This window comes from Galendromus occidentalis, unplaced genomic scaffold, assembly GCF_000255335.2.
Source record: "Galendromus occidentalis unplaced genomic scaffold, Mocc_1.1 scf7180000077479, whole genome shotgun sequence".
Classification (NCBI taxonomy): domain Eukaryota; kingdom Metazoa; phylum Arthropoda; class Arachnida; order Mesostigmata; family Phytoseiidae; genus Galendromus; species Galendromus occidentalis.
In genome coordinates, this window is record NW_003805467.1 from 272695 (window position 1) to 297429 (window position 24735).

Sequence of the window (24735 nt, forward strand, 5' to 3'; positions counted from 1 at the left end):
TGCTCCTCATTCGTACTGGCATGTCTGAGCGATTCCCTATAGCGAAAATATATTTGATATCACAGAGATCGTGAGCTGCGCGGCTACTGAAAGGATGCAAAATGTCGAAAGCAACTAAGGTGAGCGGCTGTTTGAGGTTCTTCCCGGAAAACTATCGATTCTCGAAAATGTCACGATGCGCCTGCACCTCGGGAAATAACAGCTGTTTCTGGCATTGTGTCAACGATTCCGCCTTCGGCTTGGAGAACCCAAACATTTTCCCTGCGGAGATTCCAGATCAAGGCTGTCGGGACTGATCTTATTGCGCGTCTTGCAGGTGAAATATGTGCACCGCGAAGTTTTGGAAGACTTCGTTCTGCCTGAGCCGCATCAGGTGATTGTCAAAGTGTTCGCGGGTCGTGGGAACAATCTTCACGAAGTAGTCAACGACACAGGTGATAAATTCCTCGTATCGATGCCGGTCAAGTTCCGCAGGAATGTCTGGGTCAAACGCGGAGATTTCGTCGTCATTGAGCCTATTGAGGAAGGCGACAAGGTTAAAGCAGAAATTATATCAATTCTGTACAAGCAACAAATCAAATACATCAAGGAGGAAGGTCTCTGGCCCGATGGCTTCTGCGACGGGAGCGAAACGAGGAATGGATCTGGAGACAATGACGATGAAGTTGAAGAGGAGGAGATATTCGTCAATACCAATCGAGTACAAACTACCTACGAGGAATCAGATGAGGACGATTCCAGCTGTGATGAAGGGGACGAAGATACGGACAACCATGACGATAGTGAGCTCAAAGAGGAACCTGTTTGAGCCGTGTGCATCCGATAATGAGTCTTATGTAAATAAAACAACACTTCACGCCTGTCTCTGAGGCTTTTTGGGTGGTGTAGCTTTCCGAGTCGGAATCCGGGTTTCCCGTGCTCTGGAACAAGTTTGAGATGTGAGACGCCACCAGAGGGTCCGATAGACGGTCAGCAAGAGAACGCCATCATAGACGTGCCCATATAACGAAATAGAGCCATATTTCCGAAACGCCTCAGCTTTGGAACAGATGTACCGAATAATCTTGACAAACAATGATTATTGCGTTATATTTTATTAGAAATATAATGAACTCGGCGCTTCCAGGAGTGGATCGGAATCCCGCGGATATTCTCTCCCAGAGAGACTAGGGGGAGACCCTCGCGAGAGACGCCCTGATTTTGCCCACAGGGGATTCTAACGATGGCGTACACCTGAAAGTTCTCAGGACGCTCTCTCCTTGCGTCTCATTCCCTTGGGGCCAAGAAATCTATGTAGCTGCCTTCGATGAGCGAATCGGGCGCCACTTTTAATTTCTCCATGAACTCCTGAGCGATCGCGGTGCCTTCCGCGACGGGCTGCCCGTCTTTCATCATGACTTCGAGCTCCATGAAATCCCCGAGTCCTTCGACCTGAAGAATGGGGGTATATCGGTTGAAGTCACGGTCTCTCACGGGGATTTCCGGGGGGATAGAAGCCCGTGGAGGAAATATGCTCAGCGCAACACCGATTCCGACCCAACCTGATCGATGTGGACCCGAGTCTGACCAACGATATAAAGATGACGCGTCTTATTCACGACTCCCCTTAGCCCGTTTGCTCGCACGAGGAGCTCCTTCAGCTGTGAACTCGTTCCCGTGCAGTCGTATTTCACGAAGTCACTGAGTTTGGGCCCAGCAGAGTCGGTCCTTGATGTCCAAAACGTAAAATTCTATCAGACGATGCTCGAATCCCTGAACGAACGAGATCTGATGATGATTGTCGTTTGAGAACTGACCGAGAGTAGAAGATGAGCTCAGCTGTGGATTCGTCGTTCATAGTGATCTCTCTCAGTTTCAACCGGCCGCTTTCACATTTGAAGTAAGTATCGCAGTGCCGAAGAATCTTGTGCTCCAGGACCTGAGGGAGAGGAGAAATTATGGTCTTCATTGATCAAATCGAGACGATGTGATGCGCGATTCCGGCGCCATCCTCCATATCCTCTTGTTGTCTCGCCGTGAGTATAAGATTCGAAAGACTTGAGAGAGTTCCAAGTAGTACCTCTGGAGCGAAAACCTGTTTGAAGAGGGCGTGAAACACCGCGAACCCCGTCACTCGAGCTTTGATCTCGACGTTACTCGGCATTTTCTGGTAGGTAGGTAGGTAGGTAGGTAGGTAGGTAGGTAGGTAGGTAGGTAGGTAGGTAGGTTCAAATTCCAATTTATTCTTGGGGACTTAGCCAGATGGACAGAGAAATTTTGAGAAGAAACAGAGAAAAGGAATTGGTAGGTAGGTAGGTACTGAGACGAAGCCCTTCTCCTTCGCGGCGCGTCAATCCGTCGGATATGCGGTAATTGGCGCGCGCGATCTCTCTCTCCGAGTTGAGAGAGTATGTATCACGTTGGAGCTCACCATGGCGCCTCGAAGCCGACAGAGTTTGAAAGTATCGCGCTTGTCCATGTGTTTGACCCCTGAACTCCGGATGGTATGAGGAGAGGATCGCTGAAGTCCGTGACGAGAAACTCTCTCCGACGAGCCGCTCCAGGACTTCATGGAAAATCCTCACCGAGACAGAGAGGATTTACATATTCCGGCGTCTCAGGATCTCTCTCGAGCTTGCTCCGAATTTCAAGATTGAGCCTGATCATGGACATTGGCGCTAGGGAATCGTCGTAAACCTCGAGCACGATCGGACTGCCTCGTTCTTTGAATTAATTGTATAGCAACATGCATGAGATTGATTTTCAAACTGATGCTGGAATCTACAGGAAACGCCTTGACATGAGGCCATCAGATGACGGATCAAGCGATCCATTGCATTATATGTATAAGATTGCACCATGTATTAGGTCCTCAAATGAGTTCGTTCGGTTTTCAGAGTGAAACTGAGAATATTTGGGCCGGCGGATGACCAGCAACACCCTGATGGGATACGTTGATGGCGTCCACGATTTCAAGGAGCACCAGGTGTCGATGAGAGTTCACAACTCTCATGATTTTGTCTGTATCCACCGTTTGACCTGAACTGAACTGAAGACCTCACCGTTTCGCATCTTCGAGGTCAAAGTTTTCGTCACGAAAGCGAGCAAACCATTTCTGAACCACTCGTTCTGTAAGTGTTTAGGGTCCATAAATATAGCGAATGCATATACTGCGGGTCGCTTTGGCCGCACTGAGCTTTCCACGGTAGTGGTGGAGCATTATGCGGCGATAATGGAGGGTACTATCGGCCTGGGTTGTCAACCTCAGAATTTTTTTCTGTCAACTCTCAGCGGCATTCGCTCCGCGCCCTAATAATGTAGTCCACTCTGTGTCCACTACCGCCGCGCATCATCGTCATCATTATGAGCGCGCGCATCATCATCGCTGTGATATTTGGATTGCCTCCTGAAATGAAATCTAGATCCGGTAGAAGCTTCCGGAGAAGAGATTTCGCTCCCGCAAATCTTCATCGACTCTGGCACCTTTGCTATGGGTTCTGATCTCTCTGATCCTCTCCTGATCGGTGAGCGTCCGCTCTAAATCACGAACAGTCAGCAGGAGCATCCAGGACCCGCTTGCCCATTTGAAAATGGCGCGCAGACCGGCCTCCTCTCTGTGCACGAGGGTAGCTCGAGCCTCGAGGTTGTGGTTGTGGTTTTCATCGTTTTCGTTCGCAAATCAAGGAGCACAATAGGAGCGGAAAATCCAGCGATTTTCAAGACGCAGTGGAGTCAGGCGCGTATTCAGGGGGGGGGGGCATTGGCCCCCAATGCCCCCTCCCCCAAAAATATTTGTTTCATACTACCTCTGTCGCCTTCTGGAACCGATTCCCGAATTTTCGGGGCCGCAGTCATCGTGTGCCCCCCCCCAAGAAAAATCCTGGATACGCGCCTGAGTGGAGTCGATCGAGCTGAGAGGTTTGGTCGCCTTTGAAGGATTTTCAACATCGAACTTATGATACAACGTATTTCGCGGAATTCTCGTAGAAGAACGTCCTTCTATTCTATTCTATACTATTTCTCTCCTGTAGGCTCCAATCAAGAAGACCCCGTCTGCTTGAGGTCACCCCAGGGCGAAGAGTTGTTCATCCCGAAGACACGGAACGGGACCCTTTCGCTCAAGAGCGTGGAAAACGCTTTTTTTTAAAAAAGGCATTCCGAATGACGTTCTTCAGAGACGGAAAGAAAGTCGTCGTCCTCTGCATCGACGATGATTTCCTGGAGCCTGATGACGGCTGGGGCTCGAGGACGAACACCGTCGAGGAGGAGGTTCCAACGAGTGGGTAGTCGTCTTATCTTTAATCGCTTACAGCGGCACTGTCGGGAAGTAGCCGACATGATGAGCGAGTCGAGAGCTGAAACTTGGCTGAAATGTTAGTCGAACCGAGACCAGAAGAACCCTAGAACAGTGGTTCTCAACCGGGGTTCCGCGGGAAGGTTTTCGGGGTTCCGTGGCGGTTTTTCCCGCGGAACCCCTGGGTTCCGCGAGGGGTTTCCTTATTAATCAGGCGCCCGATTATCATGTTGGTCATTTTAAAAATATGGTTATATGAAGTCTCCTGCGGGGCTCGCGATTCTTGAAAATGCCGTACGCTGCGACCAAAACGAACTACCGAAATCGATTAGACGCGAGGATGACATGAGAGTTCAACTTTGTGACCGAATACCCGATTTTTGTGGAATCGCTGTAGAAATCCAGCATCAACGCTCTCATTGAGCACCAGTCGATCGTGATATAGGAAGACGAAAGGTTTCATGACGCGTTACGAGCAGTGGCGTACCTTGCCGGACTGCCGCCGGGGGCGGTAATTCGGAATTTCCCTAGTTTTTAAACGCGGTCTATGAAATGCCGCCCCTCCCTGAATTTTTTCCCCGAAAACCCCCTGTTTTTTTCAACGCCGAGCCCCGAAATGCCGCCCCCAAAACTCCCGGAAAAAGTGCCGCCCGGGGCGGACCGCTCCCCGCCGGCAGTCCCGCGGAACCCTTGAGGGGTTCCGGCAGGACTTTCACGGAAGTTCCGCCGCACAATAAAGGTTGAGAACCACTGCCCTAGAAAATTGTATCCTTATGAGCACTTTGGAGCGTATACTCGAGACGGTCACGTTTGTGCGACCGTCTCTCGGATCGCTATCTACTCGAATGAATTTACTCTGCACATCTGCACCTTCGACTTACATCTTTTCCTCGCCCATGCATCGATGCCTCCTCGTGATCTCTTTCAACGGCGATGCATAGACGGACCGCTCGGCGGAAGTTGTCTGACATGGTGACATGTCCGAAGTCTAGCTAAATCCGTAGATCTGATTACCCGCGCTAATCTCGTCCTCACAATATGATAGACCCAAGCCGCCAAGCCGCGTATTGGAAGCATTTCGGGAGTCACGAGTCCCAAGGAAGCTGCATTGAGGCGCTCTGTGAGGTTTAATGAGGCTTTGACTCTGATTGGACGATTTTTCAGTATTCGCTCTAGACTGCTTATAAGGATACAAATCCTGGCTTCTTCTAGTCTCGGGGAGACTAATATTTCAGCTAAGCTTCAACTCTCAACTCGCTCATCATGTCGGATACTTCCCTTTGAGGGGTGGACGAGTGATCAGCGCTCTATCAGCGCATATCTTGAATACAGTAAGAGCTCGCTATAACGACACCCATCACAACGAATTTCTCGGTACAACGAACACAGAATTCCTCCTTCTTTGGCCAGCTCGCCATAGGGATACTGCTGAGCGGTATTCGTCACAGCGAAAACTCGGTAAAACGAACCGGTTTCTTCGGTCCCTTCGTGTTCGTAGTAACGAGCTTTTACTGTATCACACTCTTTCCGGAGGTGGCGCGGCCGTGGGTTCCCCACGCAGGTAGTGGGCCATGATCCACCCGAGTTGATATGCCTTCTTAATTGGTCCCGGGAGCAACTCCTATTCATCCGGGACATTGAAGTTTTGCTGGATAGTTTAGCTCGGAAGGATTCGTTTATTTACCCAAAATGACGAACAAAAGCTTCTAGACAGGTCAAGAGCCAAGATCCTGCCGTCGCACAGTGGATCAAAATGAGTTTTTAGGTGGACAAAAGTCATCTCGGAATTTTCGTACCAACTGATAGCTCGGCATGAAAAGCGATGTCTGGAAGTCGGAAAACCATAGAGATCTCGGAATTTCCTGCTGCTGCTTCGGAATACACAACTACCGAATCAGAAGTTGGAATTCGGGCATCATGGGACTCTTTTTCCTCTAATCAATGAATTTCAAAAACGAAGTCACTCCACCCTTTCCGGCGGGGATGGAGGTTTGTTCTTAGCTCAGTTCTCGTCCGGATCTCAAGTTTGAACGAGATTCGGACCGGATCAGACATGTTTGAGGTTGCTTAGAAGGATGTGATATCTCTCATGGATTCTTCCGAATTCTTCCGAAACTTCGCGATACCAAAAGTCTAGTGTCGCCTCGCGGCCCTGGGAGCCTGGGAGCTGTCAAGACTGGGACACTCATCAGACCTCCGGCAATCAGAAAAATTAATATTGTCACCCGGTTTTACCCGGTTACCGAATAATAATTTATTTTCGTCACCATGAAAATCTCCATTCACGAATGAGAAGCTTAATTCCTTGGAGACACAGAGACCATAAAACGCCGAATTCCTTTATTGGACGCCATCGTTGGACGTTCGCGGTTTGCACGTCAATGTGCAGATAACGGCAGCACATGCGCGAACTGCAGCAACGGTATCCGCTCGTGTAAGCAAACTTCGCATTCATACTCCTAGTGGTGCGGTAAACTCGAGAACCTCTGGAGGAAAAGTCATCGAGCGTTGACCCGTAAGTAGCAGCTTTACTGAGGGTCGACCCAGAGATTGAAGTCGGGTCCTCGGAGGTCAATGATGAGTCATCATTAGGGCTGTGCGAAATATGCACCAAAAAATCGAAAATATGCATGCAGTATGCATGAAAAATCGGGCCGAATATGCAAGAAAATATGCACGATTTTTTTATTCGATTTCCTTGTTACACGCAACCACGATGTATTTCTTTAGATTATCGAAAAGGAATGAGTGCCTGTTGTCTCGCAGTATCGCTCTATACTGCGAGGAAGTACGCTCAACTTCACATGATACTAGAGGCGCGAACTTCAGGCATATCAGATCCTCGACTGGTAGCTCCAGGCCATCTTCGCTCGCCCGTCCTCGGAGGAGATCGCGAACACGACACAACTCAGCGAAACCGGTGTTCTTGCCGAAAACTTCCTCAAATTTACGGTATATGGGCTGGAGTTCCCGCGGCAGTGTCTGGAGACTCTCCCGAACATTTTCGATCACTCTCGTAGCTTCCTCTACGGGCAGTCCGTGCGCTTCGAGGGCTGTGACTGCGTCCGGAATCCCGGAGAAATGCGATGCGATTGCAGCAAGTCCAGTCTGCACAGAGGCGTCGACGAGTAGACGCTGAGCTTCTCCGATAGCGGCTGCATCCTCCTCATGGAGCTCGTCACAAACGAAGCTCTTCAGACGCTGGAAATTCTCTACGTAGTATTCAACCGCTCTCAGCCAGGTTCCCCAGCGAGTTACAAGTTGGTTTCGGTGGGAGAGGCAGGTCAACTCCAGCTTTGAAGAGGGAGATGCGGGAGGGACTCTTCAAAAGTACCATCTTCATGCTCGCCATCAATCGATCTACTTTCGGAAAAAGCAAGCGGACCTGTTCGGACACTCTATGCAGGCCGTGTGCCACGCAGGTAACATGTATCAACCGAGGGAATAGCACTTCCAAACCGGCTGCAGCTTTGTTCATGCACCGAGCAGCGTCGGTCACGAAGACCAGTACGTTCTCGTAGAGAACGCCGTCTGTCCACAGTAGTTCCAGGGATTTCACGAACAATTGCGAAATCTCCGCGGCATTGGTTTTCTCCAAGGCCTCGCACACGAGAAGATAACTTCGACCGAAGCTCATCTTGTCTAGTTTACCCACAACCACGTTGGCTACGCTACGGCCAGCTTTATCCGAAGTTTCGTCAATAGAGATCCAAATCTTAGACGATCCAATTGATTCGCGGATTTTCCGGACAACGCCGTCATACACCACTGGCATGTACGATCGCTGTAGCGTAGAGCGGTCCTGCACTTTCACTCCGGTATACTTCTCGAGAAAGTTTTTCAACACAGGATGAGAAACTTTATGTAGTGGAATGTCCGCACGGAGATTTCAAGCGACTCTACGAGTGATTTTTGTTATTGACTCTAAGAAATAACAGAATGTATCATGATCGCCTAAACCGTGATTGGTCAGTTTTTTCTTGTATTTCCCGACTCGAAGACCCTTCGCAAAGCGAAATTTCACGAAAAATAATTTTGTCCACCTAGAAACTCATTTTGATCCACTGTGCGTCGTCGGCATCGCTCGCGCTCTAGAGTCTAGAGAAATGAACTGCGGCCCGGGGATTTCTCTTCGTTATCAGCAATGTTTATAAGATTTCCTCCTGTCTGGAAACTTTTGCTCGCCGCTGTTTGTTCGTGTGGTTTGCTTCTATTGTGCAAAAGAACAAGTAAAACGTCCTTTCTACCAGCAGGGCCAACCGAAGCGCAAGAAACTCCCATCGCTGAAGAGAAAGCATCGGTGAGTTGTCCCGCTCGGATTGTGCATCAGGCCGAAATCGCCATCTTGCGCGCATTGCGGTTCGTGCGGATTATCGGGACTCCGTACATCTTATTACATTAGGGTTGTTTCTCACGTCAGGGCTGCGGAGCCATTCGCGGTGAAGGTCTTCGTCGACGCCGACCGACGAAATCGAAATAAGGTCAGTTCGCGGAGCATGATAGTTAGAAGAAAGTGTAGATTATACGCGTGGAGTTCCGAACGCTTGAGTTATACGAGCTCCGCATCTTGAAGGACTCGCCTGGCGATCGCTCCCGAGAGCGAACGTTTGCCAATTGACCCTTGTTTCGCGAAACGGGCCGCATATGAATAGCTAGAGCAAGACGAGTATGGGTTCCAGGCCTCATGAACGCGGCTGTCGGCCGCGCTCCTTGTCTTCGGTTCTAATGGGAACGATGGAGGACTGTGGCAGAGCTCGGGCAGTGGGAGCGTGAGAAGAAGGGTGGAGGGTGAGTCGAGGAAGAGCGTAAACCATCGTATTCCAAGACCGAGTGATCGTGATCGCGAATGGAAGAAATGGCGGGGTGTGAGTTTCTGCGGAGAATAGGGTCGTAATGTACGAAGAAGAGTCTCTGATTCCATGTCGAGCCTCTCGCCACAGCGGGCATCTTTCAGCGCTTGCTGCAAGAGCGCTGACATGAGCGACTCGGATGAGCCGAAATAGGATTGCGGCCGACGTGGCTGACGATGGTTTTTCGATGAATGGGACTCGTCGTCGATGGTGCTTCATTATTCATTAGTACATAGAATGAGTAGTCCAGTGTCGAGTGGCAATGGGTGTTGTAGGACATCGCTTCCAATCGAAACGGAATGGCTTCGTGATTCAGAGATTTCTTCCGCGCTGCCTTGCGGTAATCAGGACGGGAAATGGAGTAACGCGATGGAAGAGGGAAGAAACTCATTGCGGAAACCAAATTGCATGTCGCTTGGGTCGCGCCGCACGACGAATTAATCGATACGACGGCTTTATTGCAAGAATCGGAAATGTGAAGGCAGCGCGTGACGCGACACACATAGATCCGTGCGCGCGGGGATTTGAGCGGGGAGGAGATGAGCTGCAGCTCTCTGAGCACGCTTTCCGCACTCGACCACCCAACCTCTGAGCACAATTTCGGGAGTTTTTGGTAACCTTCTCGATCACGGACAGTCGCGCCTAATCAGTAGGGTGATGATGGGGTGATGATGATGATGTCTCTCCATCGTTGGATCACTCGACTTATAGTTGAAGTCGCGGTCGAAAATACGTATACTGCTCTTATAATTTCGACCCCTGATCTCGTTTCTGACGGAGCTGTAGTTGAGTTCACGATTCATTTCAGATCTTTGGCATGGCGCCTCTCGTCTTCTGGGTCGTTGTAGGCGTTCTGCTCGTGTTGAGTATTTCGGCGATGATTTCCTTCATCAAGCGTGAGTAGAAATCGAATGTCGGGACGTCCAAATGAAGCTGATAGGTGAAAGAGGAATAATAATGATATAGGAATAGTAGTAGCCGATAGAGGAAATTTCATGTCTTCTGGTTTCCAGTGAGCCGGGATGGCACTCAAAAGAAGGGGAACCTGTCGGCCGAAGTGGAGCCAGCAATGCCTTCGGAGAGCCTGTAGAAGTCAACAGAGATATACATAGTGGCGATACATTGTAAATATCTATCTATATATATAAAAACGTATCTGTCTGTTTGCCTGTAGAATCGCTAGACTCGGTAGGCTGCACTGAGACACAGAGACATTGATGCCGCGGCAACCGGGTCGCTTTACCGGATCATCTTCCATACAGCTCGGTCGCATAGCGAAATTGTCGAGGATTCTCAGACGGTTTTGGAAAACGCGTTGTTGCTCAGAGAGCGTGTTCGTTCGCTAGAGAGCGTTTCGGTTTTTTCTCCAACGTCCGAGGGAAAGGGAGCTTGGCGGCGTGAATTCGGCAGACACTTTCGTCGAGACTATCTCATTCTGAGAAAACGACTTCTCTGGACACGTCAACTTCCTTGAGTGAGTTGGATTATTCGCATTACTTTCCCTGAAAAGTCCTGGTTTTCCGGGACCTCAGCGATCGAAGCTCTAGGCAGGTCCGAGCACTTTTCAGCGTAGGAACTGCTTTTGTATAGTAGTAGATAGATTTCGGTAGTTTTGTAGCTTAGAGGTAGTTCAGATTTTAGTATTGGAGGAGCTTCACTTCTCAAAATCTTCGTTTGATCCTTTGAATCCGTTGCTTCGTTCTATCAATAAATTCTCAAGCGCACCCATTGATTTCTGACTCACCATGCCTCCTAAAGGCTCCGCTTTGAGTCGGTCAACGAAAAGAGCTGCGAAGAGAAAATCGTCTCGAGCTGCACTGACTGAAGAAGAGAGGCAAGCGAGGCTGTTAGAACGAAGACAGAGGCGTGAGAGCGAGACCGATGCTGAGCGTATGGCCAGGCTGGAAGCTAATCGAGCTCAGACTGCGCTCGCTCGCGAAAACGAGTCAGAAAACCAGCGTGAATTAAGACTGGAAGCTGATCGAGCTCAGACTGCGCTCGCTCGCGAAAACGAAGTCAGAAAACCAGCATGTTAGGCTGGAGGCCGTTCGCACTCAGACTGCGCTCGCTCGCGAAAACGAGTCAGAAAACAAGCATGAAATTAGGCTGGAAGCTGATCGAGCTCAGACTGCGCTCGCTCGCGAAAACGAGTCAGAAAACCAGCATGAAATTAGGCTGGAGGCCGTTTGCACTCAGACTGCGCTCGCTCGCGAAAACGAGTCAGAAAACCAGCATGAAATTAGGCTGGAAGCTGGTCGAGCTCAGACTGCGCTCGCTCGCGAAAACGAGTCAGAAAACCAGCATGAATTAAGACTGGAAGCTGATCGAGCTCAGACTGCGCTCGCTCGCGAAAACGAGTCAGAAAACCAGCATGAAACCCTGCGCGGAACCCCGAAAAAAAATATTTTCCCTCGGTGATTATTTAAGACTGCCGGGGAGAAAGACAATTCCCAACTTTATTACTCGTCAACGTCTGGAGCTGATTTATGTTATGCAGTGTATGAATATCCTGTCGGATAATTTTGTCCTGGCAACGGAACGCATCAATGCGATGGATGACCCTGCATTCTCGATGCAATCTCGGCGGCTCAGTCGGCGCTCGTTCTTCTTCCGAGAGGCTGGATTCGTGCGTCGACAGCTCGATTGTGTTTTGAGCCTATCCGAGACCAGGCAATCTCAAGCACGATCCTGTCGCGAGCCATCGAATCATTTTTCCAAGATCCACAGGAAGCGAAGTTCGTTTGGAACGGATGAAAACATTTAGCGAATGGATCACAGTCGAGCAGCTGATCCGGACGGGTCGTCGAAGCTGCGAGCCTGAGAACCTAAAGCAGCACGTCATTTGTGAAAGAACGCGAGACACGCTGGGAGATGCTCTCGAATGACGATCTGCATCGAGCTGCCGACTTGATTCGGGCACCGGTAAGCTGAGTTCTGAAAAGGAGTCTCGGGCCCGGTGTGGATCCGGTAACGGAGATGATCTCCTGAAGGCTTCGAATTCGAAGGATCAGATGCTTCATGGCGACTTCTCTGAAGGCTACCGAAACTGCCAAAAGTGCTCGCGGAACCCTGGGGTTCCACGAGACAGATGCCTGTGGAGCCCCGGAATCGGTCCGTGGAACCCAAGGGTTCCGTGGAACCCAGTTTGAGAACCACTGTTGTAGGGCATCGCTTCCAATCGAAACGAAATGGCTTCGTGATTCAGAGATTTCTTCCGCGCTGCCTTGCGGTAATCAGGACGGGAAATGGAATAACGCGATGGAAGAGGGAAGAAACTCATTGCGGAAACCAAATTGCATGTCGCTTGGGCCGCGCCGCACGACGAATTAATCGATACGACGGCTTAATTGCAAGAATCGGAAATGTGAAGGCAGCGCGTGACGCGACACACATAGATCCGTGCGCGCGGGGATTTGAGCGGGGAGGAGATGAGCTGCAGCTCTCTGAGCACGCTTTCCGCACTCGACGTTGACCACCCAACCTCTGAGCAGAATTTCGGGAGTTTTTGGTAACCTTCTCGATCACGGACAGTCGCGCTTAATCAGTAGGGTGATGATGTTGATGATGGGGTGATGATGATGATGTCTCTCCATCGTTGGATCTTTCGACTTGTAGTTGAGGTCGCGGTCGAAAATACGTACACTGCTCTTATAATTTCGACCCTTGATCTCGTTTCTGACGGAGCTTCTGTTGAGTTCACGATTCATTTCAGATCTTTGGAATGGCGCCTCTCGTCTTCTGGATCCTTACAGGAATTATTCTCGGAGCAAGACAATTCGGCGCGGACGATTCGGCGCCGGACAATTCGGCGCTGGATAACTCGGCGCCGAGGACGATTCGGCGCTGGATAATTCGGCGCCGAGGACGATTCGGCGCTGGATAATTCGGTGCCAAGTCAGAGGGTATTCAAACCGGGAAACTATGGAAGTCAGCAATGTTAAAGATGAATTGATCGAAGGAAGAAGGACAAGTCGATCTCGGGTCAAACTAAGCACAAATACCCTGACTTCAGGCATTCAGAGGTGCGCTCGACAAAAGGCATTCGTCCGGCGCCGAATCGTCATGTACCGGGAATTCTCGCTGTGGTGTGTCTTTCGGGGAGGATTTTCTTGGTCAAGCGTGAGTAGAAATCGAATGTCGGGACGTCGAAATGAGGCTGATAGGTGAAAAAGGAAAAATAATGGTCGAGGAATAGCCGATAAAGGGATTTTCACGTCTTCTGGTTTCCAGTGACGTGGGACGAATCTCGGAAGGACAAGAACGTGACAGCCGAAGTTGAGCCCGCGATGAGAGAGTGAAGCAAGTGTTGTACCAAATAAATTGGCATTGCCTTGTCGGTCGAAACTTCGGAAGCCACGTACCTCATGAAACGAAGCACTTCATCTACCGTATATCTCCAAATAAAAGGCACCCTCCAAATACAAGACACTGTCGGAAGTACTATAATAGAAGACACCCCCGAATAAAAACCACCCCCCAATAGTAGGCATCCCCTTAATACAGGACCCTGTCAAAAATACTATAATAGAAGACATCCCCAAATAGAAGACACTGACTGTCCTGCATTTTCGGGGTGTCTTCTATTATGGAGGGTGTCTTCTGTTTGGGGGTGTCTTCTATTAGGGGGTGTCTTTTATTAGGGGGGTGTCTCCTATTCGGGGGTGTCTTCTTTTGGGGGGTTTCTTCTATTATAGTAATCCTTGCGAGTCACTTATATTTGGGGGATGCCTTTTATTTTGAGATATACGGTACTTCTATCTCGGCCAGGTGGCCATTCTTCTGTTCAAGTCTGGTTAAACCAGATCTGCCTTCCTGCTTACATTCGCACTCTCAAATTCGAGCTCGAACAAATGGCGAAAACAAAGAAATATCATCATCGGTCGGCTAAGCCAGATCATCTCAGATCACTTCATCTACTTCTATCGCACCCACACATACACATGGGCATACGATTCGAACCAGCAGGGTTCTCGGACCTGCGGAATTGTGAAAGGCGATCCATCCGAGGCTCACGACTCTCGGACAACGATTATTAACGATAACGGGGTTCGATTCGGACGGCTGTACCTGTTCGATGCGCAGACGAGCTGTATGACAACTTTACACCGATTCGTCCGGACATGCCCCGAGAGGGGAGATCGGTGAAGATAAATCCTTCGGATCGATTGGGGGAATTGATGCTGATGATTTTTCTCGGAAGCTAGAGCGGAATCGTGTCGACTAGGGAGCCTCCTGATTCCTTCGTTCATTTCTCGCGCTTTCTGAAATCTTTTGGGAGACGCGCCCACCTTCGAGACTCATCGAATACGACCAATCTCGGAGTCTGGACCACTCCAATGAAGTCTTGCTGTTTCGATTCGCGAGGTGGCAGTCAGCCAATCAAGCAATCAATCCATCAATCAATCAATCAGAACGAGGTTCCGAGCGTTCGAGACGCTTCATTCATCTCGCGGTGGGCAGGTGGTGCTAATTGCTTTCGGAAAGCGCTGTCCGCTTAATTCACGGCGCCTCGCCGAGATCAGAGGGTGCAGCAACGCAGTGATAACAGACATGAATCACTGATATTCTCTTCTTTTGTCATTGATCCCCGTCCATCTGAAAGGCAATTTAGGCTCGAGCGAAGGACTCTCATATTTATCCGGTGATTGAAAACCCCCGTCTCTCGTCCCGGAAACCGGTCACGAATAGCCTGAGCAACCGCCCTGATCACGACGCTCTCCGGCAGAGAGGTTGGATGAACAGAAGAATTCTCTGGAATGACTGAACAATAAGACAGTGGCACCATCGGCCACCGATGTAATAGCTATTAGTGCCAGCTCTACCGAAGATTCATATGTATCATGGTTCTGTCCGAACCAAAATTCACCGTTAGAGCCCGTTTTGTAGGCGTCACGCAATTGATGTATAGATTCGCCTCATCATGACGATTTCGGAAAATTCTTACTTTAATTTGTCTTCCTGAGGCACCTCGTCCTCCGTGCCGCGGAGACTCGTCTTATTCGCCGCCGGGAGTGTTAGAAGCGGAACGCACCAATCTGGTCGTTACAGGATGGAATTCGAAGCCATGAGACTAGACAAAAGCCACATTACCAGGTCGCCAACTCGTCTTTCCATGGAATACAGCAGAAGGCTGAACTCGAGTATATATTTGCACATTTCTTCGAATCTTGCGGCACCAAGTTGAGGGGACTTCTTCTAGAATACTAGCAAGACTTTTTGAGTAATTTTGGATGAGCATGAGGTCTGTGTTCCACCTTCGGTCTGTTTCGGAGTCGGGTCTCGATCACACATGTTCGGCTGGCTCCCCGCTGATGAGCCCAGGTAACAGGGAATAGTCTCGCCTGCAGAATCAAGTGAAAGACCGGTGCCAGGATTCATAGGAGGGGAAGGAGATCCAGCGCAGCTCAATTGTACCCTCTTTTAGGCTCATCATGATGAAGCCGCACCTGACATGGTGAGAGCAGATTTTATAATCGACTACAGAAAGAGTACACAGCGACCTGACTGAAGTTGGTGTTCGGTCGGTGTGTGTCGGAGGTGTCGGTGTAGACGAATACTTTTATCTCACCAGACTCCGGGAACTCACGAAGAATTTCTCTGATCCACAACATCCAGACGACAATCATCAGTGTGAGTCTCTCTCGAAAATATTCTCCGACCGCCGAGTCATCTTGGAGAGAGAGGACTCCCGGAAAGTTCATCCCAACCCCTCACGAGGGTGATGGGACTCACAAAGCTCAGAGAGCTGTGAGGCTCCGGGTCGGAGTGCTCTCGCCACAGCTACCTCAAAACCTGTACTCGTCGCCGAGAAAGTAACAGTCTCCTCGGACCTGTACGCGTCGACAAGAAACTCACCGTCTCCTCAACAGAGTTCAACAGGGTTGGAAGTTCGTGAGGGGCCCATCAATCACCGCACCTGGAGAACTGAACCCGCGAGTCCCCGATACGTGGAAACGCAACAGCCGGAAGATGACCGGCGCCGCTCCCCGCAATATCATGTGCAAAGACTTCCTCACGGATACTTGCCCCCGCGCACGCAAATGTAAATTCTCACACGACAGGAAATCGGGAATCTCTTGCCGATACTTCAAGACAGGCAAGTGCCGATATGGAAAGCGCTGTCGTTACGACCACGCTCTGGAGCCTCCCACCGGCCCATCATCCCCTTCGTCTGCGGCTGCTCAATCTGAGAGAACGTCTCGAACATCCGAGCTCTCACCGCCCCCATTATGCGATTTCTACGTGATCGCGGGACATTGTGTTGACAAGAAATGCCCCAAGTTCCACGGAGATCTGTGCCAGTTCTGCAGCAAGTTCATCATCGATCCGAACAATCCCGATTGCAAGTATCAACATGTAAGAGCGTGCCGGCAGGCTCATCGGGGCCGGGGACGTTCGGTCTCCGCAGCCAAGCGATCATCGAAGCTACAGTGCGGAGTCTGCTTCGAGGTCGTACTACGAAAAGAAGAAGAACTCTCAAGGAAGTTCGGCATCCTTGAAAACTGTTCGCACATTTTCTGCTTAGGGTGCATAAGGAGTTGGAGACGAGTAAGAACTTTCGAATTCTCCTTAACCCATGGCTGTCCGGTGTGTCGAACTGAATCGGATCTGGTGATTCCTTCGGCGATCTTTTTCGAAACGGAATTCGAAAAACGTGTGCTCATCGCTTACTATAGGGCAGCTCTGGCGGAGAAAGATTGCAGGTTCTTCAATCGCGGGAAGGGAGTTTGTCCTTTCTCGGGCCAATGTCTCTCCAGGCATGCCCTGCCGAGCGGTGAATTGGTCCCGAAAACCGGTCTCCCCAGGCACAGCCGCCGACGTTACGAGAATGAGCGGAGGCTCGAGTTAGAAGCCGCCATGCTATTCAGGGACATGCGGCGCTTACTAGAGGAGGACTTCCTCTCGTATGGCATCGCGGAACCTTTCAATCCAGAGTTGGCTCGATGAGGTCTTCAATGGAGAATCCGACGACCAGCTTGACTTTGTCGAGCTACATCATGTTACGTGACCCATGGTCGCGTGTTTGAGTGCTTTGCATGTGTCTTTTCGCAATAAATAAATATGTATATATATGTACTTTGTGTGCCCCAGCCTGTGAGCCTTTGCAAACCTAACTCTAGGTATACTGGAATCACGGCCCCGGTTGAGCCTCTGAGCGTGGGCTCGAGAGGCTGCTGGATCTAAGCGAAACTCCGGCGAGCTCTCAGCTGACGGGCGAATAGAAATGCCGGAGCGGGTCTGATAGTGGACCTTCCGTTCGTCTACGAACTCGGAGGTCTTTTCGAGACGGACCGCGCTCGGAAGCGGAACGAGGCGGACCGTGTGGCGGATTTCTCAAGTGAATGAAAGCAATGAGGAGATTCGAATATCTTCGCGACGGTCAAGATAGCGAGAGGAACGAATTGGAACCGCCGCAATCACACTTTGGTCGCCGATTGGCTTCACGAGAGGATGCGGCGTGACATAGGACGTCTACGGTGGAGCGCCGAAAACATCGGAAGCCCGCGGCACCCTTGCAAGCGGGGAGGTGTGGGAGTCTGTTTCCTCCCGAGCCTTCCTATGTCGTACCCCCTTGTCGGGCCTCGTTTTATCTCGCGTTTCATCGACCGGACATCGCTTGTCGAGGATCTCTGACCCGGAGCTTCGATCGACAATGAGATGACTTTCGTTTGCTCCTATACTGGAGCCGATCCTCGCTCCGGGTCTCCAGGAGATTCTTTGAGCCAAGACTTGATGTATCGCCCACGCGTATCCTGAAGATATTTTGTGTCCAATATCGGAGGACCGTCGCATAATTACTTTCCTCCCAGCGAGAAAGCGATGCGAATTCGTCGATGGGATCCCGAGTTCCGAGATCGACGTATGGCAGCGAAGTTTTGGAGCTGAGCGATCGAAACAACGAAATAGAACTTGGAACTCTCGGAGCGAAGTAGATCCACCGGCCGTCCCAACGTCTCGCGACAAGAATGGACTCTATCCCTGAAGCGCTTCTCAGGAACGCTCATGTGTTCTACTTCATTCTACGCGACACCTGTATCATAGATTCATTCTTCGACTACTTCATCGACGGCACGGGCTGTTTCACTATCCTGCTCGGCTCGATCGGGGTGGACGGTCCTTTATACAGGTACCATGAATGGCAACAGGGTGAGATTTACGAAGGATTCATCTTCTTCCTCAACAAACCCACCGATCACGATCAGAACAAAGTCGAGGAGTGTGTAGGGTTGTTCAGCACGACGATGGTACTCTTCAATTGCAACAAAGAGGACTTTCGATGCGATCGGCCAGATATCCATCCAGACCTACTCGTCAGAAGATTCCCTATTGATGATCTATTACCTAAAAAAGTCGTCACCTACTACGAGCCCGCCCCGAAGACAAGTGAAGGTTCGGAACCTGGTACTTCCTACTGAGTGGAAGAGTCCACTGGCTCCTGATAGAACGAGCTCATTTCCATCGATGAATAAACGGAATGTGATTCTCCATCCTATCCTGGGATCCTAGACACGAATCACGTGACATAATGATGTGATCTAGGCGAAGCTCGAGTTTCGACTCGGAACCAGAGAGAGTAATCTTGTATTCATCATTCTTATTCCTGGCCGGATGTACCCTTTGCATCGGCTGGTGGAATCCGACACGGATGAGGCTCCTCTTAGCATGAAGTATCGGAGTGCGTCCAAGCCCTTGACTCCTCTCGGGTTCACGAGGCAGATACGGGCTGCGGGGCCACTTTTTCGGTCACTTCCCCTCCCTCTGGCGCACAGGTGATCCTTCAAGAGAGCCTGAGAATGACCACGATCGGAGAGAATCGGTATCGTCAGGGATTGCACGTCATCGGATTCAGCACGACGCTCCGGACGGGAGCGACCCCCGCTGGAGAACTGGGAGACCTCGAAAATCGTTGCTTCGATTTCCACGATGGGCAGCGGAAGAGCCGAAAAACCAATTCGTCCCATGGGGATGCTTCGGAACGCCCATCGACTGGACCCTGATCAGGCTATCTCGAGGCTTATGTGTCATTGATTTTCCCAGCTGCGACAACTGAATAGCCGGCCGCAAACTCTCTGCTGATCAGCTGGGACCAGGACGTTCGACGGGAAGACGAGGTTTCGCTGAATGGATTCGCAGCTTTCGATCGAAAAGAAAGACTCCGAATTGATGATGAGAAGACTCCGGATCCCACGGCCCGCGTAAAACTGATGATACTCAATGAATTCATTATATATACATGTTTATTCTAAAGGTCAAGGTCTCAATCAATAGCGATTCGAACGCTCCGAATATCGGTCTCTAGAGCGAGATCTGCGCCCCCGATCTTTCCGGTCTCTCGGCGACGGATTCCGTCTTCGATTCCTCGGCGAGGGACTTCTTTTCTGATTCCTGGAAGGAGAGCTGATTCTCCGACTTTGTGGCGAGATGCTCCTCCTCTGTCCTCTGGGCGAGGGACTCCTCCTCCTTCTCCTCGGCGAGGGACTCCTCTTGGTCCGTCTTTGTGATGGGCTGCTCCTTCGGTCCGAAGGCGAGGGATTTCTTCGTCGATTCCTCGGCGAGGAACTCTTCCCTCGGTTTCTCGGTGAGGTACTTCTCCCTTCTCGTCGACGTTCCCTAAACTGGAAATCTCTACTTCGACCCTGCGGAGGGGGGCTCTCCCGGCGGGGCTTAGGACTCGTCTTTCTGTGGGATCGATGTCGGTTGTCGGGGCTTCTCGACATCTCCCGTTTCTGCGACTTCCTCGCGTCTGATTCTCCTCTTAGAATGAGCTTGTAGCCGTCTTTCTTGCGAGTATCCCTCATCACATATTTCTCTCGCGGTCTGTCGTCGGACCGCGTTTTCTTCTTGTCCTCAGACCAGTCTCCCACGACTCCTCGCCCTTTTCCTTTCCATTTGACTTTGGCGACTGATTGAGAGAAGTCGACGTGGATTCTTCTGTCGTCAATGAGAACATTATCCATCTTGAAATAAGCTTGTTCACAAGACTCCTTGTTAGCGAACTCGATGAAAGCATACTGAAGGCTCTCCCCCGTTTTCCAGTCGCGGATAATTTCACAACCTTTGATCTCTCCGAAGCGCGAGAAAATCAGCTCGAGATCGTCATCGTTCGTCACCGGATTAAGTTTGCAGACGAAGAGAACGTTCTCCGGAGGTGCCATGTCCGCGTCTGGGAGATCCCCAATAATTTCCAATACCGTCGCTTGAGCTTTCGCTTCCTTCTCCTTCAACGCCTCTTCGATCTCCTCTGCTGTGCGACCTTCATATTCGGCGATGTCTTCATAACAGGCGATACGATCGGATTTCAGCATGTCGAGGGTAACTTCGGGGGATGCCGGATATTCCAAGTTCTCAGGCTCTGCGAAAGGATCGTCCAGGATCACCGTGTGTGAAATCATGATGTCTTGCATAGGTCTCTCGTCTTTGTCACAAATGACCTCGTTGATTCTCTCGAGGAACTCCATGCCTTCAACAACCTGCGAGGGGATTGAGCTGAATGAGGAACAGTTCTTCGTCTTGCGATCGAAGATGAATTGCCAATATTGTGTGAATGAAGGCGAGCCTCGAAGAGTTATCCGGGAAGCCGATCACCATTACAACAGATGATCTTATTATGATGACAGAGCACACTTACCTCTCCGAAGACACAATGTCCCTGCTCATCTAAGTAGTCGAGGTTGTCGCTCAAAGTTATGAGAAATTGAGAGCCCAACATCCCTTCACCGTTGTTGACCATCGATAGCGTTCCCAGCTTCAGATGTTTCAATCGGGGCTGGCTTTCAACTTCGAAATACCGCGCTTGCTCCCCATAAAGATGACTGAACATGGAGCTCCCGCCCCTTCCGCTCAGAGTGGGGTCTCCCGCTTGGCAAACGAAGTTCGGTGTCACCTGAATTTCGAATCAAAGTTTCAGACTCAAGATGCGAGTTTCTTCACGCGGGAAAGACACAAGATGCGCTGTGCTTCACGTCAAATGGGGACAAGCTCAAAAGTCCTCAGAGTCAGTGTCTCCCTCCGGAGCGACACTGAAACTCACCTTGAAAAAAAGTTGGAGATTGTAATACTTCAATTTACAAAGTTTCAGAAAATTCATAGAGGTTCGCGGCCTCTCCTCCACGTAGAGATCGACCGTGAAGTCCCCCATGGTTGTTTCAATCACCACAGACATGGCACAACGATTGTGGCCGAGAAACTAAGTTCCGGATCAAAACAGACCACCTAACGCACAGCCAGTCCACATTATCGAACAAGTCGAGACGCGAGAGACGCACTCTTTTGTTTCGAATTTCGAAACTCGGGAGGGGGGAGAGAAGGAGGCGGAATGGCGCGCAAACTTGAAATCTCTCTCCCGGGGATTCTCCGATCCATCATGACTCATGATGGAGGCGGTCTCTCACATTCTTCACGAGTAGATCACGTACGATGGAGTAAAGGCGGTTCCTTCGAGACATGAGAGGGTAGTTCCCCGGAATCTACTGAATCCGTCTCTTTTCGATGATCATTCGCTCACCGAAAGAGGCCCTGAACAGGGAGTCACCCTTCGAAGGAAGGGAAATCGAAAGATCAGGCTCTCATCCCTGATACCTTTCAGCTCCTTTCATCCGTGTGAACGGAGATCTCCGAGGCGAAAAAGTACAGTCATGGTGAACACATGGCTGAAATTGACCTTTATTCCTTCCCACTATCTTTAACAAACTTCTTCCGGTATTTGAGCACCGATGGTAATTCGGATCTGCCTGTTATTCCGTGACCGTCCTGACCGAAGTGCTCATCGTAAACTGCACTGAACAGACGATCTTCATCGGCCTCAGATCTGGTTGTCCTCAGTCTGCGGCGCTCCAGTTTCTCGCCACGGAACCTGTTCAAGGAGATAGATTTAGAACTCTTCGTTCCATTCTATGGCTCAGTGGATATACTTCATCGTCGACCACGAAAATACCACACACATTCGGGCGAGCAATCTTACCCGAGACCGGATCGATCGTTCGGATGTTTCCAGTCTTCACTGATCGGTTCGAGAATGCCTTGTTGCAATCCGACGCCTGACCCCTCCGTCCAACCCTGCTTTTCAAGGATTTTCCGTCCGACGCCTTTGGTGAAATTCTCGAAAAACCCAACTCGGTTTTCGTCAACCTCTGATTGCTTCCTCAATGCTTCTGAGTTCCTCATGGATATCATGTCTCGGGCGTCTTTGTCTCCAGCACCTGAACGGAAGGAGTGCTTTTTCAGTCATGGAATGGGTCCGCATCCGGAATCTTCAGTGTTTATCATTCATTCCGAGTTTCGTGAATTGTTCTAAGCCAGACGCTTGAGGAAGAAGAATAAACCAGAAAGATTCGAAAAAAGAAGAGATTCCTTCGAACGGGAGGCAATGATCTTGAAATGAGAGCAAGAAACTTGCCATCCTGACGGTATCCGCTCATGTCCAAATCCCAATCGTCACTGGTTTTTGCGTCAAAATCGCCCTCGGTCTCATCCCAGTGCTGGGCATCCGTGTAGAAGACGAGACCCGACCCCCCTTTTTCCCACACGACTTCCATTCCTTCTTCGAACAGCCGCTCCTAAAAAATAATGAGCATGAGATCTTCCATCGAGAAAATCCTTCGAACCGACTTCCCTCACTAGTGTGACTCTCGCATCCGCTTCCAAAATGATAGTACCTTGTTACGTTCTTGACTGGTGACATCATCGTGCAGAGCTTCGTGCCTATCCCACTCCTCCCCATCGTCGCTCAACTCGTCATCTTTCTCTCCCGATCCTTCAGTGTTGAGGGTTTCCGGATCCTCCTGCGGACCCAATTCCTTCCTGGGTCTCACGTGCGAGCTCGCAATCAGATGTCCTTTGGTGGTTCGGGCAAATGTCGGCACTTGATCCGCTGTAGGCATGTCGCTGAGGTCTGGCGCGGCCTTCCGGGGAGCAACCCGTTTGACGTCGGCTGCTCGCGAGGTCGACGGTGCAGTCGATGCCCCCGCCTCTGTGTCCCGGATACTCTTGCCAGAAATTTTATCGTAGTCGAGGCTAACACTGCCGTACATGCCTTTCGCCCGCAATCTCGGGAACTCTAGCCCTAAACTCGCGATGAGGCGCACGGGGAATTGGCACTTGTTGATCTGCTTCAAAATGTATCTCGTCGGCGTCCCGACGTTGCCGGCTGGAAGAGCTGGTGGGGGACGCAGCTCGATCATTTCCCGGAGATCCGATTGACAGACCGTCGGCAAGCGATTCTGGCGATCGTATCTCTTCTGATTCGATGTGGGTTCTGCAGAGCGGGTAGAGGAACAGGATCGGAATCGACTCACGAAATAAGATGCGATTTAATATCGATAATCGGAGAGGAGCTTCCATAGCAGTGAAGTTTCTGGCGCAGAATTCGATTGGTTCTATTGAGGCCCTACCGTTGGCTACGATAACTCTTCGAATGTGGCACTTCGAATTGAGAGTTTCGCCCTCTTTGGTGACCCAGAAAGCTCCATCATAAGTCGTCAGTAGCTCTTCGAGCCTCGCTTTTTGAACCATGGCAATGCAGCAACAAGTATTACGGGTCTGTTTCCCAGATCTATCGTCCTCCACGGTTTCGAAATCTTTGATTTTTTGAACCTCGGGCCTGTGCCTGGAAGCGGAAATATATCAGTCCCTCCCCCCTTGGTAGGCTGCGGCAGTCGTATATTTCTAAAAAAAACTCTCACGCAGATATCGCGGGGCCAACGGAGATTACGCGGAACTTCGAGAGCGTAACCCTCACCTGAAGTGGAAACATCGGAAGGCTCCTGTCTCTATCAGCTGAGAGAAGAAGTCTCTCAGATCGCATGAACGATAGTTCTGCGGAATGTTGTGAATCATGACGTATGTGTACGCATCAGCCATGGCAGCTCGGCTTCGGGAGTATGGCCAATTTATGTTCGTATGAATCTATAGGATATGCGAAAATGACACAATGTACAGGGTGCTGGATGATGTTCGGGACGTCGTTCTACTAGAATCGCATGTCTTCCATCTGTTGCTTGAGCTCGGGGATCATTTGCACGTTCCTCTGGAGAGCTGCTGTTTGCAGTTGCATGGAGGCGACCAAAGTCTGCATCTTGGACAAATTCATCTCCGAGTTGTTTATCGCACCATCCTGTGGGAAGGACACAATTTTCCTTGAGATGGGTCTCCATATCGATACGACTGATGATCACGCGGCCCCTTGGCTACTGAATCGGAGAACCGATTCCGAATTCCATGCATAGAGCGACGGTTGGATATTGATTTTCCAACGAAATCTCACCTGAGCTGCGAAGTTCTTCGCCGCGTTCGCCAAGGTTTGCTGAGTTCGGGCACCTTTCAGAATTTGTCTGGCCAGAGAGCCCAGACCATTGACATTGCTCTGAACTTTGTCTGCTAGTCGAGACTTGGAATCTTCGAAGAGTACTTTGGCTCCTGTCGGGGTACTCATTGGAGAAGCTGGAGGGGCACCAGAACCTCCAATACCTGGAGAGGTATACGTCGCATGTGAGTCCAGGATGTGCAGGCCACCGATATATATATGTGCAATGATTGAGAGCATCGAATAAGATTGCTCCCCTCGGAAGTCGACTCGAGGAAATCATGTGTCTACAAGTTATCCGAATGAGTTCT

The 24735-nt window shown here is 50.4% G+C and overlaps 6 protein-coding genes across 6 annotated transcripts; 3 read left to right on the top strand and 3 right to left on the bottom strand.

Moving 5' to 3' along the window:
* Positions 1 to 101: 101 nt before the first annotated feature.
* On the top strand, positions 102 to 808 carry LOC100906223 (probable RNA-binding protein EIF1AD). Its single transcript, XM_029112008.1, has 2 exons — positions 102 to 119; positions 317 to 808. Exons 1-2 carry the CDS (start codon positions 102 to 104, stop codon positions 806 to 808), a joined length of 510 nt encoding a protein of 169 aa, XP_028967841.1.
* Positions 809 to 1266: 458 nt separating this feature from the next.
* Positions 1267 to 2143, bottom strand: LOC100906366 (uncharacterized). Its single transcript, XM_003745212.1, has 4 exons — positions 2060 to 2143; positions 1797 to 1918; positions 1542 to 1707; positions 1267 to 1431 (listed from the first exon to the last, which is right to left on the bottom strand). The coding sequence occupies exons 1-4, from the start codon at positions 2141 to 2143 to the stop codon at positions 1267 to 1269; spliced, it is 537 nt and encodes a 178-aa protein (XP_003745260.1).
* Positions 2144 to 4163: 2020 nt separating this feature from the next.
* On the top strand, positions 4164 to 10261 carry LOC100904330 (uncharacterized). The gene is made up of 5 exons (XM_003745199.1): positions 4164 to 4258; positions 8527 to 8573; positions 8694 to 8754; positions 9932 to 10019; positions 10137 to 10261. Exons 1-5 carry the CDS (start codon positions 4190 to 4192, stop codon positions 10211 to 10213), a joined length of 342 nt encoding a protein of 113 aa, XP_003745247.1. The 5' UTR covers positions 4164 to 4189; the 3' UTR covers positions 10214 to 10261.
* A 5682-nt stretch (positions 10262 to 15943) lies between these two features.
* LOC100906513 (probable E3 ubiquitin-protein ligase makorin-2) lies at positions 15944 to 17070 on the top strand. The gene has a single exon (XM_003745213.2). It carries the CDS (start codon positions 16093 to 16095, stop codon positions 17068 to 17070), a length of 978 nt encoding a protein of 325 aa, XP_003745261.1. The 5' UTR covers positions 15944 to 16092.
* A 2271-nt stretch (positions 17071 to 19341) lies between these two features.
* On the bottom strand, positions 19342 to 21286 carry LOC100906658 (peptidyl-prolyl cis-trans isomerase sig-7). The gene is made up of 3 exons (XM_029112003.1): positions 21155 to 21286; positions 20753 to 21007; positions 19342 to 20594 (listed from the first exon to the last, which is right to left on the bottom strand). Exons 1-3 carry the CDS (start codon positions 21284 to 21286, stop codon positions 19386 to 19388), a joined length of 1596 nt encoding a protein of 531 aa, XP_028967836.1. The 3' UTR covers positions 19342 to 19385.
* Positions 21287 to 21767: 481 nt separating this feature from the next.
* Positions 21768 to 24473, bottom strand: LOC100904477 (G patch domain-containing protein 3). The gene is made up of 7 exons (XM_003745200.2): positions 24386 to 24473; positions 23861 to 24235; positions 23514 to 23728; positions 22779 to 23377; positions 22520 to 22679; positions 22085 to 22322; positions 21768 to 21976 (listed from the first exon to the last, which is right to left on the bottom strand). Exons 2-7 carry the CDS (start codon positions 23980 to 23982, stop codon positions 21787 to 21789), a joined length of 1524 nt encoding a protein of 507 aa, XP_003745248.1. The 5' UTR covers positions 23983 to 24235; positions 24386 to 24473; the 3' UTR covers positions 21768 to 21786.
* Between the last annotated feature and the right edge of the window lie 262 nt (positions 24474 to 24735).

What these genes read in the sequence shown, in the direction of transcription:
- LOC100906366 (XM_003745212.1), bottom strand. Translation starts at nt 2,143, where the DNA reads ATGCCGAGTAACGTCGAGATCAAAGCTCGAGTGACGGGGTTCGCGGTG. An exon ending in AACAGGTTTTCGCTCCAGAG is followed by an intron (nt 1,919 to 2,059) that starts GTACTACTTGGA and finishes CCTCTCCCTCAG; the next exon opens with GTCCTGGAGCACAAGATTCT. An exon ending in CTCGGGTCCACATCGATCAG is followed by an intron (nt 1,432 to 1,541) that starts GTTGGGTCGGAA and finishes CCCATTCTTCAG; the next exon opens with GTCGAAGGACTCGGGGATTT.
- LOC100904330 (XM_003745199.1), top strand. Translation starts at nt 4,190, where the DNA reads ATGATTTCCTGGAGCCTGATGACGGCTGGGGCTCGAGGACGAACACCG. An exon ending in CGAGGAGGAGGTTCCAACGA is followed by an intron (nt 4,259 to 8,526) that starts GTGGGTAGTCGT and finishes TTCTACCAGCAG; the next exon opens with GGCCAACCGAAGCGCAAGAA. An exon ending in GATGATTTCCTTCATCAAGC is followed by an intron (nt 10,020 to 10,136) that starts GTGAGTAGAAAT and finishes TCTGGTTTCCAG; the next exon opens with TGAGCCGGGATGGCACTCAA.
- LOC100906513 (XM_003745213.2), top strand. Translation starts at nt 16,093, where the DNA reads ATGACCGGCGCCGCTCCCCGCAATATCATGTGCAAAGACTTCCTCACG.
- LOC100906658 (XM_029112003.1), bottom strand. Translation starts at nt 21,286, where the DNA reads ATGTCTGTGGTGATTGAAACAACCATGGGGGACTTCACGGTCGATCTC. An exon ending in ATCTCCAACTTTTTTTCAAG is followed by an intron (nt 21,008 to 21,154) that starts GTGAGTTTCAGT and finishes TTCGAAATTCAG; the next exon opens with GTGACACCGAACTTCGTTTG. An exon ending in GACATTGTGTCTTCGGAGAG is followed by an intron (nt 20,595 to 20,752) that starts GTAAGTGTGCTC and finishes ATCCCCTCGCAG; the next exon opens with GTTGTTGAAGGCATGGAGTT.
- LOC100904477 (XM_003745200.2), bottom strand. Translation starts at nt 23,982, where the DNA reads ATGGCTGATGCGTACACATACGTCATGATTCACAACATTCCGCAGAAC. An exon ending in TTCCGATGTTTCCACTTCAG is followed by an intron (nt 23,729 to 23,860) that starts GTGAGGGTTACG and finishes TTCCGCTTCCAG; the next exon opens with GCACAGGCCCGAGGTTCAAA. An exon ending in GAGCGGATACCGTCAGGATG is followed by an intron (nt 22,323 to 22,519) that starts GCAAGTTTCTTG and finishes CCTTCCGTTCAG; the next exon opens with GTGCTGGAGACAAAGACGCC.